This window comes from Rhipicephalus sanguineus, chromosome 3, assembly GCF_013339695.2.
Source record: "Rhipicephalus sanguineus isolate Rsan-2018 chromosome 3, BIME_Rsan_1.4, whole genome shotgun sequence".
Lineage (NCBI taxonomy): Eukaryota > Metazoa > Arthropoda > Arachnida > Ixodida > Ixodidae > Rhipicephalus > Rhipicephalus sanguineus.
In genome coordinates this window covers 131,032,786-131,048,600 of record NC_051178.1, presented here as the reverse complement: position 1 = coordinate 131,048,600, position 15,815 = coordinate 131,032,786, and the positions used below count along the sequence as shown (strand labels likewise).

The following is a 15,815-nucleotide window of genomic DNA, read 5'->3' as shown; positions in this document are numbered from 1 at the left end:
AAAGGCTATACGCTTACCTTTTTCTTCGGAAATACATCCACAATCAATTTCAATTAAATGGGATAACACTTTCAAGAATCAAATGTGACAATATTACCAAAGGCTTACCTTTTTGTTCGGAAATACACCCACAATGAATTTTATTAAAGTGGAATAAAACTTTCAAAAATCAAATGTGACAATATTACCAAAGGCTTACCTTTTTGTTCGGAAATACACCCACAATCAATTTTATTAAATGGGGTAAAACTTTCAAAAATCAAATGACAATATTACCAAAGGCTACAGGCTACTAACCCTCTAACAATATGTTTTAACACAAAAGATAAATAGGCGAATGAAGGTGCAACGGTGTGTCCAAAGGAACCTTTACATGTTTGTAGAAATAGTTGCTCCGCGATAGCAGTTCAGCAATGGCAGCATAGTCATTTTTGCAGTTGCTGTGTACATGTACTCTTTTACAACTTCCAGTGTCTCGCCACCTATCGCAAAGCGCTGTTCTCTGCCAAGATTGTTCCACATTACTTTAGTTTTATGCATATTAATTTTCAGACCTACTCTTCTACTTTCCGTATCCAGTTCAGTAATCATGAGCTGTAATTCGTCTCCCGCGTTACTCATCAATGCAATGTCATCAGCGAATCACAGGTTACTGAGATACTTCATTCCCTCTTATCCCTCATTCTTCCCAATCTAGGTCCCTGAAAACCTCCTGTAAACACGCGGTGAATAACAGTGGAGAGATCGTGTCTCCCTGCCGTACGTCTCCTTAGGACAGGTAGTAACCGTGGAGCCAAACCATGAGTGAAATAACTAGAAGAATAAGGATGGGATGGGACTCATTCGGCAAGCATTATCAAATCATGAATGGTAATCTACCACTATCCCTCAAGAGGAAGGTATATAACAGCTGCATCTTACCGGTACTTATCTACGGAGCAGAAACCTGGAGACTTACAAAGAGGGTTCAACTTAAATTGAGGACGACTCAGCGAGCGATGGAAAGGAAAATGATAGGTGTAACCTTAAGAGACAGGAAGAGAGCAGAGTGGGTCAGGGAACAAATGGGGGTTAAGGACATCATAGTTGAAATCAAGAAGAAGAAATGGATGTGGGCCGGGCCACGTAGCACGTCGGCAGGATAACCAGTGGTCATTAAGGGTAACTGACTGGCAAACGCGTGAGGGGGAGACAGAAGAGATGGCAAAGCGTGAAGAGATGGCAAACGCGTGAGGGGGAGACAGAAAATTAGGTGGGTAGATGAGATTAAGAAGTTTGTAGGTATAACGTGGCAGCAGAAAGCACAGGACCGGGTTGATTGGCAGAACATGGGAGAGGCCTTTGCCCTGCAGTGGGCATAGACAGGCTGATGATGATGATGTGTACATGTGCAGTTTATTTGACTGAAGACATGTGAAATGTAGATGTCACTGTCTTGATGAGAACCTGAACAAGAGAAGAAACCCAGCATGAACATCTTAAATTTAGTGTATAGTTGAACGACAACCATTGCCACCATCAGCTAAGCAAATGTGTGATGCAAATGAAATGCACTTCCAAAAAAGGATTGTCTTCACATAAACTTCAGGTTTCTTACCTTGACGTCATTGAGTGAAACAAATTAACAGCCACAGTTTTAATTAATTTTCTAAATCAGTGCAGCAAAAGTGGCTCAGCTGAATACAGCCCACAATAGCAAAATGAATTATAGCTGAAATGCTGATAACATACAACAATTTTCAGACCATAATAACCACCTTGAAGTAGCTGAAATTCTTCTGAAGCAGTATTTTCTGAGCTTTGGGAATTACTTTCTTTCCCTGTAAACAGAGCTATGCAAAAGTCAGATTGTCAGAAACAGCCCATTCAAGTGTTTCTGTTCACAGACACCCAACAGATCACTGCCATCAAGGTTACTAGCCGATACTTTTAAGGCGTGCAATGAAAATGTGCTACTTATTTTAAAATGTGTTTGTGCAAGTTCAAAAGTGTCCTTGCTATGTTACAGGATACCCCGTCAAAAGCAAAAGACATCCAGGTAAATTATGTTGAGAACCCTATAGGCCCAGTGAGAAATTCAGGAGAGTCATAAAATGACGGCGCTAAAACAAGCAAAACACAGAAGAAATGTGCAAGCTTATGATAAATTTGTTGGGCACATTCTTGCATTTCAGCAGGCAACAGAGTACTCCTTAAATGAAAAAATAAGCATTGATTAGGAGAAGATGTAACCAGAATGGAGTGGGACACACAAGCCAAAACAAAATAGATAGGAGCCAATGGCATTACTTTATTTAAAAAAGGAATTGACTTATTTGCAGCCTCATTACATCAGTGAATCACAAGTCTACTAAAAAGCAGGTCATATATCAGGTACACTTTTCCCAATGCCTCCAAAATTCATTACAATAAATCTCAACGTGCTGGCAATAATATTGAATTTCAGACTCACTAATTATAAAAGTTTCCCACAATTACTTGCACAGAAGCAGTGCCAATTTTCTCCCTAAAATGAGCCTAAATGAGCCAGAATGAGTACTGCAAAGGGTTCCAGTTTTATGTGTACGTGTTTACCTAGACTAAATTGTGTAAAAGCCATATTTTAGAAATAATAATAAACAGCACCGGAAAAAATCAACACATCAGCATGAATGCTCTTAACAAGCAGCAGGTATAAAATATAGAAATAAAAAAATTGTGATAGTTCGCACATCCAATAAAGAAAGAGCGGTGTAGAGGATGCACAATAATAGCTTTTAAAAAAACAAGCGTGAGTAGCGGGAACAGTGGAAGTACGAAATGCAATCTCTGGGTTAGACAATGCATTGGCGAGATTCACACAATACAAAACACGGAGGTAGCAAGGTGACCCGGCGACATAATATGGGAACATATAAAACAAATTAAAAAACAAATAAAGAAAAACAACTAATCAGGCAAGGCATTTGTTTTACATTCACTCTGCATAGAGATGCTTCATGGTAGATTTTACATGTTCCGCAGGACATGCCACACATCCTTTCAACAGATACCTTGAAGAAAAACAAGAGAAACTTAACTTGTGTAAATATCACTTGGTTACTCTTCAGGTCTGCACCTTGCAAATGCAGTGCCACCACACAACCACAGCGGTATCATCAATAGCAGTCAGTAAAATGCTCAAAAGAAGCCGAAATGGAACAAAAACGCAAGACTGCTGCCAGCCAACAAAATTATGCACATGTTGGTTATATAAGAAATACTTTCAGTTTGTTTTAGAGTAAATGCCAATCCCAGTACAACTACGATCCCAGTACAACTACGATTTTATTTCCTCATACAGAGGAAAAGCTTTGAGAACAAAGGGAAAGTTATCAGGATAGTGTAAAAAAAATGTGACAACTGAGGCTTTTTTAAATTTTTTTCACTTCAGTTTGAATTCGGAAGAAGCTTGGAAGACAGTATACGATTCTACATACAGAACAGAAATAAACAAAATGATATACTAAAAGAAAGCAATTAGTCACATGCTCACATGTCCCAGAGTTTGCAACAGTATCAAATATGGCACATTTCAAAAAGTGCCTTAATCACAGCAGTTTCACAATGTGCTCCTTCATTTGCATGCTCACCACAGTTACGCAGTACATGGACACCCCACACAACACTGTACAAACAGAAATGTACACCCTAAAGTCCCACGTAGGCTCTTTGCACCATGGACAGGATAGAAAAAGTCCGAATAATGTCGGGTGGCCCGCAACGAAGAATGTTGCCAAATGGAATCACAGTGGAATGTTGCCGTGCTTTTTCTTTGGATTTTTCAGCTTCTTGGTTTGCAACAAGTCTAGGTCTTTGCAAATCTTCTTGCGAGTCATGTTTGGCTCAATGATGTCATCGACGAAGCCTGCAGAAAAAAAAAAGGATTTCATCACTGCACACAGACAGCTAATAAATCAGTTTCCAAATTATTCTGAGCCTTCCTTTGACATATTCGACTCTTTCTTTCACCGACAATTATGCCTAGCTCACAGTAAGCCACAAGTATATAGCTGCAAGGGAAATGGCGGACTTCTCTTATAACTTGTTTAATGGTCATGAAACTTTCCCATAACTTGACATGCTTATAAAGAAGCTGCAATGCAAGGCAACAATGCATAGAACTGTAGAATGAACGAGGTCAATCTGCATGTGTATTCAATAGGGGTGTACGAATAGTGAATTTTAGAACCAAATCGGATATGAATCGAGTAGTCATCACAACGAATCGAATACGAATACAAATCGAATACTGTTCGAATAGTTTTCAAATAGTAAGGCAACCATTTTCAAAGCAACCCTAGACTGGTAAGGTAACCAACCATTTTCAAAATAGCCTAACATTTTATTTGAAACAAATATCCCCAACCTTTAACAAAGAAACATTATGATTACCGTATTTACTCGAATCTAACGCGCACCTTTTTTCCGGTAAACCGAGTCCAAAAATCGCATGCACGTTAGAATCGAGTACCGAAAAAAAAAAAGAAACTCTGTTATCATATTGCCATGGGCATTTCAAAATGGGTGCCTCCTATGCGCCTTGGCCATTTCTCGTGTGCTGAGGAGATTGTCATCCCATTCTGCGTTCGCATCGACGGCATGGAAGTGCCGATTCCAAATACTCGACGAGTGCACCCCGATGCCGCATTTAAAAGAATAGTTATTACATGTGCAGAGACGGACGGAAATCGGGCCACATCGCGGTCGTTCGGAGTTCCCGAAACGTGCGTGCGAGACTGGCGCAAACAGAAGCGGAAGACTTTTCAGCAAAGCTTCAGGAAAAGGTTTCAGTGGACCAAAGCAGGGCCGGTTTCCCGAAATCGAAGAGCGTTGACAGCGACAAGGAGTTGTCCGACAGCGACGAGGACTGATCCATTACGCGACTCGTATCGCTGCCGTAGTGGTTGTGACAGTTTTAGCGGCAAGGCCCGCTTTTTGACTTTGTGTTTTACTTTTTTTGAAACTTTAGTTCTTTAAAACCCAAATACTTGTTCCTCTGAATGTGCGAAGTTTGACTCCTACGGACTTTTTTTGTTCTTTTCTCTCACGAAAAATGGGTGCGCGTTACAATCGATGTATGACTTTTTTTTGGTCGCGGAAAACGGGTGCGCGTTACAATCGAGGGCGCGGTAGAATCGAGTAAATACGGTACTTCTAACCGACAAAAAAAAGTACCACAATTATTTAAAATGAGGCAAGCTTGTATATAGCAGCAACTAGTGCCTTCAGTAATGAAGGTGGTACTTTGTAAACAGCTTTTAAATAAAATTGATACATAAATATTAAGCAATTTTAATGAGTTAAGATCATCATGGATGTCATAGTGAAGATTGTGGAATGATGACACTGTCGCTTCGGCGACACTTGAGCTTTAAGCAAAGTTGAGTTTTCTGACCTTCAACCTGCAATCCACATAGCGTCGATAGTCCCGTAAAAACCTGGGCTGCATGCATCTGGGTAGTTTAAAGGAGCACTGACACAAAATTTCAAAGGCGAGATAATGAGTGAAATAGATGTATGTGGAGCCATACACAACGTCTACGAAATATCAAGGGCCAATATAGCCTAGAACATATTTAAAATCAATTTTAAAGAGCGTGCCGCGCGAGTGAGCGAGAGGCGAGCGCCTCGCGAAGCTGACATCAACGCGGTGGCTGTGCAAACAAACCTACGTCACGAGTTTGTGTTGGCTGGTTGCTGGTTGTGCCCTTGCGCTTGTGCCATGCTACCTGCCATTTCTTCCTCCGTGCCTGCGGCTTTGCCTGTGCTGGATGTGCTCTCTTCCGCTGTTCGCTCGTCGTGCCCGCTGGCAAATGTTGTGGCCCGCTCACGCTAGCGGCAAGCCTGCCTCAACGGTGCGGTGCCGCAGAACGTTGGCCGTCGCCGCACGCATGATAGCTGTCCAACGTGCACGGCAAGCTTCGCCGGCGAGGCATTTGTGCCTCCGAAAAACATGGCCACACAGCCAAAAGCGCTTGTCGTCCACTTCGAATCTATCTAGTGGCCGCCGTGCGCTCTGTAGCGTGTGAGCTCCAAACTGATGCTACCATTTGCTTTAGATTCATGTCCTTAAGCTTCGACAGCAATGTATTCGTCCCAGTTCGGCGCCGTTTTTGAGAGCCATAGTCAAATAATCGATGCTGTAGGCTTAGCGAGTCGAGATGGGCGCTTCCAAATGCTCGGAGGACATAGATGAAACATTTGTCAGTTGTTTCTCATCCTCCAGAGCTGGCGCCACTTGACCTGGTGCCAGCTTGGGGACACTTTATTTGGTTTTACGCGACTCTTTTTTTAATGCCGGACAGACTAAAACGCTCTATTGACAGCTGGAACCATGCCTAGCAACGACACGGACGACGTCCGCACTTCTAGCGTGAAAAACGCGCAACAAAAAGCAAGCAGCTCGAAGTGTCCCGTGTCAGACGAACTGGCGTAGCAGACGAACTGTCAGTGCGGCGCCCGCTCGCACCTGCTCTCGCGCGCCTCTACGTCACAGTTTTGCATGGTCAAGTGGCCAGCTGTGTTTACCTAGCCTCCGGACGTGTTCCTGCCTAGCTCCATGCTCTTTGAAACCGAAACTGCGACTGGGCGCTCTAAAAGCGTCTCTAAATAAATAACCGTTGCGCACTCGCGCAAAGGAGGTTTGCAGCCATGATAAGGGGGTCATATGCTATCTATTGCAACAAAAAAAACAAGGTGCAAATATTTTGTGTCAGTGCTCTTTTAATGATGAAAAGAAGAAAAGTTACCCCCTCTGTTCTATCATCTCGTTCCTTTGAGCACTTTTATCTGTTGTTGATATTCAAAAAATATTTAAAAAATATTCGGTATTTCGAATATGCACTATTCGATTCAATTACCGAACCAAATAGAACGCTATTCGATTCGTTATTTGAAATTTTCGAATATTCGCACACCCATAGTATTCAAGCCAGCCTTGCAATGTTTCTTAACGCATTAGTAAATTTGTTAATAATAGGCTTGTGCGAATATTCGAGCAGTTCGAATATTCGAACGAATAATACAGTATTTGAATTCGCTTCGATGCGAATTTAAGTTATTGAAAATTTCGAAGTATTCGAAAAGTATATTAGTCCGCTTATAACCCCCTGTAAAGGTGGTTTCACTGCAGCGGAGGGATGCTATACCGTGAATACATCTTTCCAGGGAAAATCCGCACTGCCGCGAAGTCCCACATCAACGTTAAAGGGCCAGTAAACAACCCCGAGGTCCAAAAATTGTTATGAAGATAAATATGTGCACTTTTGTTATGTGAACATGCTACCGCAAGAATTTTGCGAGTATGTGCTATAATAAGGAAGCTACAGGGGTTAGAACGTGTGTTTCAGCCGGTTTCAAATTTTCGCGTGGCCTCGCCACCCTTCTCCGCCACAGGAAGGGGAAGGCGTAGCCCGTCGTCGCGACTCCGCCCACTTCGGCAACGTGACAGGACATCAGGAACTGACGTCATCGGCTAGCTCGGTCATTCACAATGCGCTTCCGCTTGCTGTGGTTCCTGGTTGTTAATTGTATACATTGTCGCACGTGCTCCGTAACTTGATGGGCAGTTTTCGGCTCTTCGGTATTTTTAACCCCTTTTAGACAGTTCACAATGCAGCGCTCAGGAATGCATGCTTGCTTTCCAAGACGACAAAGGGGCGCGAGAGAAAAGCGTGGAGAACCCTGACCCGTCCGAGCTATTCCCCCTCTCTCTGCTCCATTTGCAGCCGACAACTGAACAATGCTTCCTCCACGTGTTGCTCCACGTGTCGAAGGCCAAGTGAGTGCAGGTGCCATGCAGTGCGAGGAATATACGCACAACTGCCTGGCCGAAACCGCATCACCACAGGGCTAAGAAACAAGGTGCAGTTTCGTAGCGGTGGGTGGGAACAGGAACTGACATCAACTTGTTGAGACCTGGTTTAGACCAATCGACGAGCTCAGTGGTACGTCAAGTTGCCCATGGGTAACTTTGCGTCACTGCGTGTACGAGTGGGATTGGTCAGGCGAAGGAAAGAGGCGCGGGAATTGTTTTTCGAAATGGAGGGTCTGCGCGGCACGCAGTGCTGCAATATTCGGAATATGTGATCGCCACGTCTACTGTACAAATTGGCGAGCTTGTTTGGGGGGTGTAAAAAAAAAATGTGGAGCCTGTTTACTGGCCCTTTAAATGAACCTATTACCCTCTCACTGATCCATCAGTTTTTAAGTTTAAAAACTTGTTATACCGGCTTATATGCTCCAAGTATAGTAAATTTTAAAATGTAATATATTTTACAGGTTATCCTTTGCATTCTACCGAAAGCCAAATCCTGCTACTATTCAAAGTTGCTTCCACTTCCTTTGAACCAAAAAGAATGACATTTGCACATGCCTTGTTACAATTTAAAAAAAGAACATTGTGCAGGCTGGTTGGGTCATGACAAATATGCTCATTTTTCTTTATAACATGTGATATATACTATTTGAATTTGGTTCGAAATTATTCGACCAATATCACTATCCGCTTCGAATTCTCTTCGAACCTAAAACTTACTATTTGCACAAGCCTAGTTAATAACCATTGCTTTCAGTGCTGAAACCATGGTACCACTATTCGGCACACCGCAGTTTAAACTCCGAATTACTGACCAGCTGGATTTCTTCAACGAGCACCTGACGCAAGGTACATGGTTAATCTTTCAGAGTCAATACAAGAAGCAGTAGGTTTATTCGATGGTTGCCAACTCATTACCCACCTCGGACGGCAGCCGGGAAAGGGTTGCCAAACTTGCGGATGTACTCTTCTTCATAATGTGCCACGTCCTTTTTTCCCCGGTACAGGATCGAGACGGCACCTTTGGCTCCCATGACAGCAACCTCAGCTGTGGGCCAAGCGTAATTGGTGTCTCCCCTTAAATGTTTGGAGCTCATCACGTCGTAGGCACCTCCATATGCCTGCAAATACGTTCCCATCAAAGTAGAGAAACGTCTGCTCAACAGTGACCAGTGCGTTTTTTGTCTTCCAGTGAAAAAGAAACGGTGCACTCGTGAAACTAAGAAAACTTTTTCAAAGACGTGCAAGTGCGCCTTGTCAGTATGGTACAAAGCCTTGTGTGCCCTGTCAAAGAAACCAAACCCAGCGATCACCTTCTCTATTTCCTGCTTTTGTTCCTCCCTTTTTGTACAACACCGATCCCTCATTTGTCATGCCAACCTATCTATCTGAAATAGCCTCCTCCCCCTCCCCTTCCTTCTTTTCTTTCCCTCCTTTAAGCACAAGCTTGCTCTCCTCCCACGCCAATGAGGTTGGAGGAGAGCGAGCAAGATAGAATCATGGGAGAGTGATGCCATCTAGCCTTAAAAATGCATGTGAACGTACTTTCATTTCAAGGGGACCACCAGGAGTTGTGATGATGTCAGCGCAAGCCTCAAGGTCACAAAGAGCTGCAACATGTGCTTGCTTCCTGTGAAGATCCCCTTCCAATCAGCTTGGATCAACGAACCATTGTGCCTATTTGGATAGAGTGCTCGTCTCACAGCCTGAAGGCCTGCATTCTGTTCCTGTCCCTACCCAAGTTTTCCCAATTTCCTTTCCTGCTCAATTACTTTACTTTGTTTGCAGGAGCTCCCCGGGAAACATGGTGTCAAGCATGCTTTGATCTGTTTCCGTTCTTTGCATCAATCGGGACTTTCTGCTCACGGCCAACACCACCGACGGGACCAATGATGACACCAGCTTTTCCACGACACAAGCTCCTTAATGCTATAGCGTTAAAATGCCAAGAAAGACAGTTGCTGCTCTGACAAAGATAGGCCCACTTTTTGAAGCTTTGGCTCCAGTGAAAGAGACTGTTCAACGATTTCCCCTTGCTTCAAGCACCCATTTTTGCCGAACTTTTCTCTTGTTCAAAACTCACAGACATTATCTCTCATTCTCAACAAAATCTGACTCCCTTTCCATATCATGACAAAGCGGCGACATTTGTGTGGGTAGCATGCTGGCAAACAAGAGGTTGACAAATGGTGCCAAGAGGGGATGCAGTAAATAGGAAATTCAAGTAGAGTAGGCTCTCATTAAACAGAACCTGAAGGGACCAAGAAAATATGTGCCGTTTATTAAGAGATGAACAGAGTTGCAGTATTCAGGTACCAAACCAATCATATGATAGGCAGTTGATCCATTTAAGCAGCAATTCCATTCAAGATATTTCCGTTTACTGAGAGTCTACTGTATATTTAGCCCGTTTAGGGCCCTTTCCAGCATCTAAAACCGATGTGTGGGATTGAACTCACCTTCCTAGTGATTATGGTTATTTTGGGGACGGTCGCTTCAGCATAGGCATACAGAAGTTTGGCCCCATGCCTGATGATTCCCCCATACTCCTGAGCGGTACCTTTACAGAGAAGAAAGAAAAGAGTAAAGAGTTTTGCATGGGAGGTTCGGATAAGAATGCAGTACAAACAAGTCATCTAATAAATTTCAGTCCTTCATAGTATGTTGCATTTTATAACTGTGAAGAGTGCTATAATGACGTAGAAGGTTGATAACAAACTGGTGGTTCATGCAGCCACATGCTTTTTACGACAAACTAACATTGCGCAGCCCGCTGACTGCTCAAATGATGGATTTAAATGCCTGCAGCGCTGTATTCATTCTATCGAACTTTAAAGAAAGTGGTCAATAGACTTGTAATTATAACTAGAGCTCTGCGAATAGCAAAATTTTGAGTGTGAAGCAAATTTGAATAATAAAGTGTGAGTGCGAATCGAATCGAATATTTTTCGAATAGCTGTCGAATATTTTTTGTAATACTTCGAAGCGAAATTACTCAAAAAAGAGTTGCAGAGGATCCCTAAGCATATTCTTATGAGACAGCAAGATGAAAGCGTTTATTTTGGCTAGGTTGGTGAAGCGCTGCAGGGGTAATGTGCCCTAGTTGTCTTATCAAGAATGAGGCAATGCAGAGGCCAAATTGTATTTATTTACATGATCTGGTGCAACCAATGTGGTGTAGACAGCACTTAACATGCGAAAGGAAAAGATGCTATTTCCTCAACCTCTCCTCCTCTTTCAACTCCTGTGAAGGCCCAAGTGAATCTGGCGTACAAGGGCGCACTCCCTTCGAGTCCGGAGTTCCTAATCTGCCCCATAGACATCAATGTATAAGAACATCTGAAATTCGGGATGCTGAAACTCTTTGGCGTCCGATTTTTCGGTCTTTCTGCCCGAATTTCAGGTCCGAAAACGGCATTAATTAAAGCTCCCCACCTCTGTCGCGTCTCTCCATAATCTCGTAGGTTCGAAACAGCGCTTTCGTGAGTCAAGTCTGTTAGCGACCGTGAAAGCGTCCGAAAGGCAGCTTTGTTGCAATGCCAGAGTGTGATGGGGTGAAGCATATTGAAAATCTGAAGGGGCCACTGTCACGGCGATGTCTTTACGGATAAGCACCGGAAATGCATGGAGGCGTGATGGCGGCAGGCAGCAAACGCACCCAACCCTTATGATAAGCATCTTCGACTAACTGCTCAGCAGTGCATGTGGCCTAGTGCAGTGGTATGCATATAACACGAACGCGCCACGCCGCCGTTCATGCTGCCTCTTTGTGCGAGACCGTTAGGCGCGCCGCACAGACGCATTGCCTTCACGAACGAAAGCAGCTCGCCATCACCGCGCCCGTGTGCGATCGGAAACGGAGTGGCCATGTCATAACTAGGCCTATCCGAACGAACACTAGCCATCAAACGCAAGCACCCTGGCAGTGAGGCCGTCAGCGCGGTTGGCGATGTGCTGCACACAACTAGGAACGAACGGCTTCACGCGCCAGGAAATGCTGCGTATCGGCGGAGATTCGGCGATGCGTGTGCACACCACGCACATGCATCGGGGAAAGCCGGACGAGTCGTCCGCTCTTCCGCCACAGTCTTTGTGTTCCGCGTCATTGTTTCCAAACGCTGCATGCGTGAGAGCCGTAATCTATTCTGCGCTTTGCTGGTAGCAGCGGCGCTCATGACGAGACGACCTAGTTAAGCGGGGTTCGTGGCAGGCACCGAATGTATTCATGAGAGCCTGGGTGTGTACCAAAATGCCTGATAAGTGTACTGGGAAGGATTAAAACTATTTCGGATGCGGCAGCAGCGATTTGACCGCTTGAGCAGAATAAAAAAGCATGAATTCGATTTTTCAGACAGCCGATTTTTCGGGCGATTTCGTGGTGCCTAGTGATTCTGAAAAATCGGATGTTGGCTGCGTTTATCTTCCGAAAGTTCAAATAGTTTGAATAGTCAAATTCCGGTGCGAATCAAATTGAATAGCAAACACTATACGAAAAATATTCGGAAGTTCGAATATTCGCACACCCCTAATTAGTATAACATAATAAATTCTGAACTCCTCACACTTCTTCACATCATCTGCCTTCAAGGTTGACACACACACATGCACGCGCGCGCACACACACACACACACCCACACACACACACTTGTTCTTCGCGAGTGTCATACGGATCATAAGAAGTCAACTAAAAAAAAAAGAAGGAGTATTGCTTATCAAACACGTAAAACCACTTTTCCTCACTAAATATGTACTGTTGTGGCTCTGCTCAACTCAACTGCACTAAGAACTCGATATGCTACGCATTGTGGGAACTGAAAGTGCGAGTTTTACAATCAAGTTTACAACACCATACCACGAGAGGCTCAAACTGACTCTTGGCAAAAACTCTCATTCAAACTTGCTTCGAAATCTTTAGATACCAGTTACCATTCTTTTCAACCTCACTTCAGACAAGAAAAGTGATATTCACACAACCCTTGTAAAAAGGCAGAAAAGGAAAAAACCCCAGAGCATCATGCTGTCCAATGTATCTTCAATACAATGCTGACCAAGCTATTGATACTTTGAGTGCTGCAGTGCTTCAGGTTTCCGCTTCTACCTTTTACAGTGTTTCAATCCCATCCAGACAAGTGTCTGTCAAACTTTAAACTTAAGCACCTAAATAAACTCAATTACCTGGCAAGAACCCAGGAACATCCACAAATGTGATAATGGGAATGTTGAATGCGTCACAAAATCGGACAAATCTTGCACCCTTCACAGATGAGTTGATGTCAAGGCAACCTGTAAGGTGTATGTACATAAAGGCATCAGATAATCAGCCGCACAAAGATTAGAGAAGAAAAAGAAAGATAAGGCAGTGGTTTAGCTTTATCTTCCCTACACACATACATATTACAATACTCAGCCTCATCGTACTGGTTGGCCTTTCTGATGAAGTAAACACCAAAACAGTGACGGTGATAGCCAGCACAATATTGGTGCAAAAAAAAGTAGCAATGCTCACTGGTGAATCAGAAGTTGCAGAAAGCATTCGAACGTGTGAGTAAACAATCTGCACACATGACTTCTATACAAAGTGATGTTCCGTCAACCTTTCCAAAATACCTACTGTCGATTGCCTAAACTGCTGAGGTGATGAATACACAAACACAAGCAGCACGCAAACTACAACACTAATGCAACTCCTTTTGTTCTGCTTGTGGCATGTTTGTCTGCTTGTAGCAAAAGTGTTTTGCATAATCAAGGTTTTTAATACATTATTCCTAGGGGTGTTCTGCCGGGACCAAACACATTCCATGTAAAATAGATTATTGCATGACCGGTGGACATATAATCGAAGTCTAACTGTAAATTGGCAGAGAAGAGTGCAGAAGTGTTTTGAAAAAAATAAGAGGAGCTTATAAATGTGCCATACAACAAGAAGCGAAGTGGTGTTGATAAATGCAAGCCGTCTTCGAACACAAAGAACAGCTTGCTCTACTAAACTCACCTGCTGCCGATTTGGGGTTGTTGCCCACAATGCCAACAGTCTGACCGTTCATCCGAGCGAACCCGATAAGCAGATTCTTTGCATATGCTGGCATAATTTCAAAGAAGTCACGGTCATCCACTACCTGCAATAAAAAGCCAGAATTCAGTTACACAAACAAGTCCCATAGATATAAAATGACTCCAATTAAAGAGTTTCAGGGCAAACTGAATCCCCATTACAAATTGCCAGTAGTACAATGAAAAACAGCCAAGAGAGGAACGATCATCCCTGATGATCTTTTTGAGACCTTCTCAATTGCACTTAAAAAAAGACACATATAACTAATGTCTGTATTAAACAGCTGTAACATCCGCTAGGACGTATCATCTGTAAGTATAGCACTGTCCTACACATATATAGAAAATGTTCACGACCACCTTCAACAGACGTATTGAATGTCAGGCCACAGTACACCTCTTGCAAGTGCGCTTCTTGTTGAGAGTCTTGTCACTTCTCGTGTCAGCGGAAAGATTCAGGCTGACGAAGCGCCCCGCTTTGACAGATACCATCAATAAAGACATTGCATTTGAAGGGAACTACATGGCTTATAGCAAAAATATGAATGGCTCATGACACAATGGTCCTATAGATCTTTTCACAGACGGCGCTAAATAGGCGTGACCCCCCAAAAATGCACTACCGAGGCTGTGACCTCGGCCTTTGTACTCCTGCGCGCAGCCCAACATGACGGCGTTTTTTCTCTCCTGTGAAAAGGTGTATAAAAGCGCCACAATCACTAATTAGCTTTATAGTAGGCTTCACTGCGATGCAGCCAGGTTGTGTGGGGAAGCTTTTTAAAAAATTTCTGCAGTTTTACGTACTGAAGCCACACAATGTTTAAGAGGTATGCAATAACAGAGGTCACTGGTTTAATATTGACTCCCAGTGGCTCTTTAAAGGGACAATAAAGAGCAAAACAATTTTTCTCGTATTAGTAAACTACTCTCTCACGATACAAAAAACACCACGCTTGCTGTGAGAAGAAGCTTAGTAAGCAAGAAATCGCGGAAAAAGAAAATGTGGGCGACGACGCCACCTTGAAGTTTCCGCACCATTAGCTGTGACGTCGCATATTTTGATGGTGCCTATTAGGGCCTACGTAGTTCCTAAATGGTAAAAATGAAGTACACTGTCCTCTGAGGGGGCCATAAAGTTAACATACCAAGTTTGAGGAAATTTTGTTGAGCCAATGGCGCCAAAATACGACAAATACACTTTGAAATCCGTGACGTCACGCGTGGAGATTTTGGCGTGAATTTTAAAAATGAAACTTTGAACTTCATTTTCTCCTTTATTAATACACCTATGATGGTGCAATTAACGACATTATAGCTCTCAAAGAACGATTTATTAATCTAAACCGATTCATTGTTTCTCTTTAGTGTCTCTTTAACAGGCGCCTAGCTTTAAGTACACAAGTATTTTGGATTTTAGTGCCATTTAAATGCAGCCGCAGTTGCAGGGAATCAAACTCGTGCCCTAATGCTTAGCCGCACAACACCTCACTCGCTGTCGTGGCACCCTCATCCGCTTGCTCACCACATCACTCTTTTACAGTGACATAAATGAGATTTCTCCAACTGCTGCTTAAATTCTATCAACTTTAATTTGCAACTTCGTTTGACACTCAGACTTTCCTGTCGCAAAACTGTGCTGTTGCAATACTGTGCTGTGTCGCACGTGGCTGGGTGTAGCATTTACAAACCTTTCTCAATGGAATGGCCAACAGTGCAGCATGCAACTTTTGCAGCTATGAGAAGACTGATGGCAGACAGTGCCACTGCCCATCCTACCAAACTCAGCGATGTGCTCGAGACACCAAACTCTGTCGCCTTGATGCAAGACCGATTTTGGAAAACAACATCCTGGGACCTTGGCTTACGCTTTCGTACATGAATAAGCCCAGAAAAGATCTACTGTGCTTCCTGAAGTGGACCGGACTT

The 15,815-nt window shown here is 43.4% G+C and overlaps 1 protein-coding gene across 1 annotated transcript in view; it reads right to left on the bottom strand.

Annotated features, from left to right (window-relative positions):
* Nucleotides 1-2,270: 2,270 nt before the first annotated feature.
* Nucleotides 2,271-15,815, bottom strand: part of LOC119387143 (propionyl-CoA carboxylase beta chain, mitochondrial) — a 40,773-nt gene continuing 27,228 nt past the window's right edge. The window contains exons 10-14 of the mRNA XM_037654451.2: nt 13,831-13,954; nt 13,014-13,121; nt 10,297-10,397; nt 8,760-8,958; nt 2,271-3,886 (exon numbers count right to left, since the gene is read on the bottom strand). Coding sequence (XP_037510379.1) covers nt 3,765-3,886; nt 8,760-8,958; nt 10,297-10,397; nt 13,014-13,121; nt 13,831-13,954 — 654 coding nt within the window. The 3' untranslated portion in view covers nt 2,271-3,764. The remainder of the gene's footprint in view (nt 3,887-8,759; nt 8,959-10,296; nt 10,398-13,013; nt 13,122-13,830; nt 13,955-15,815) is intronic.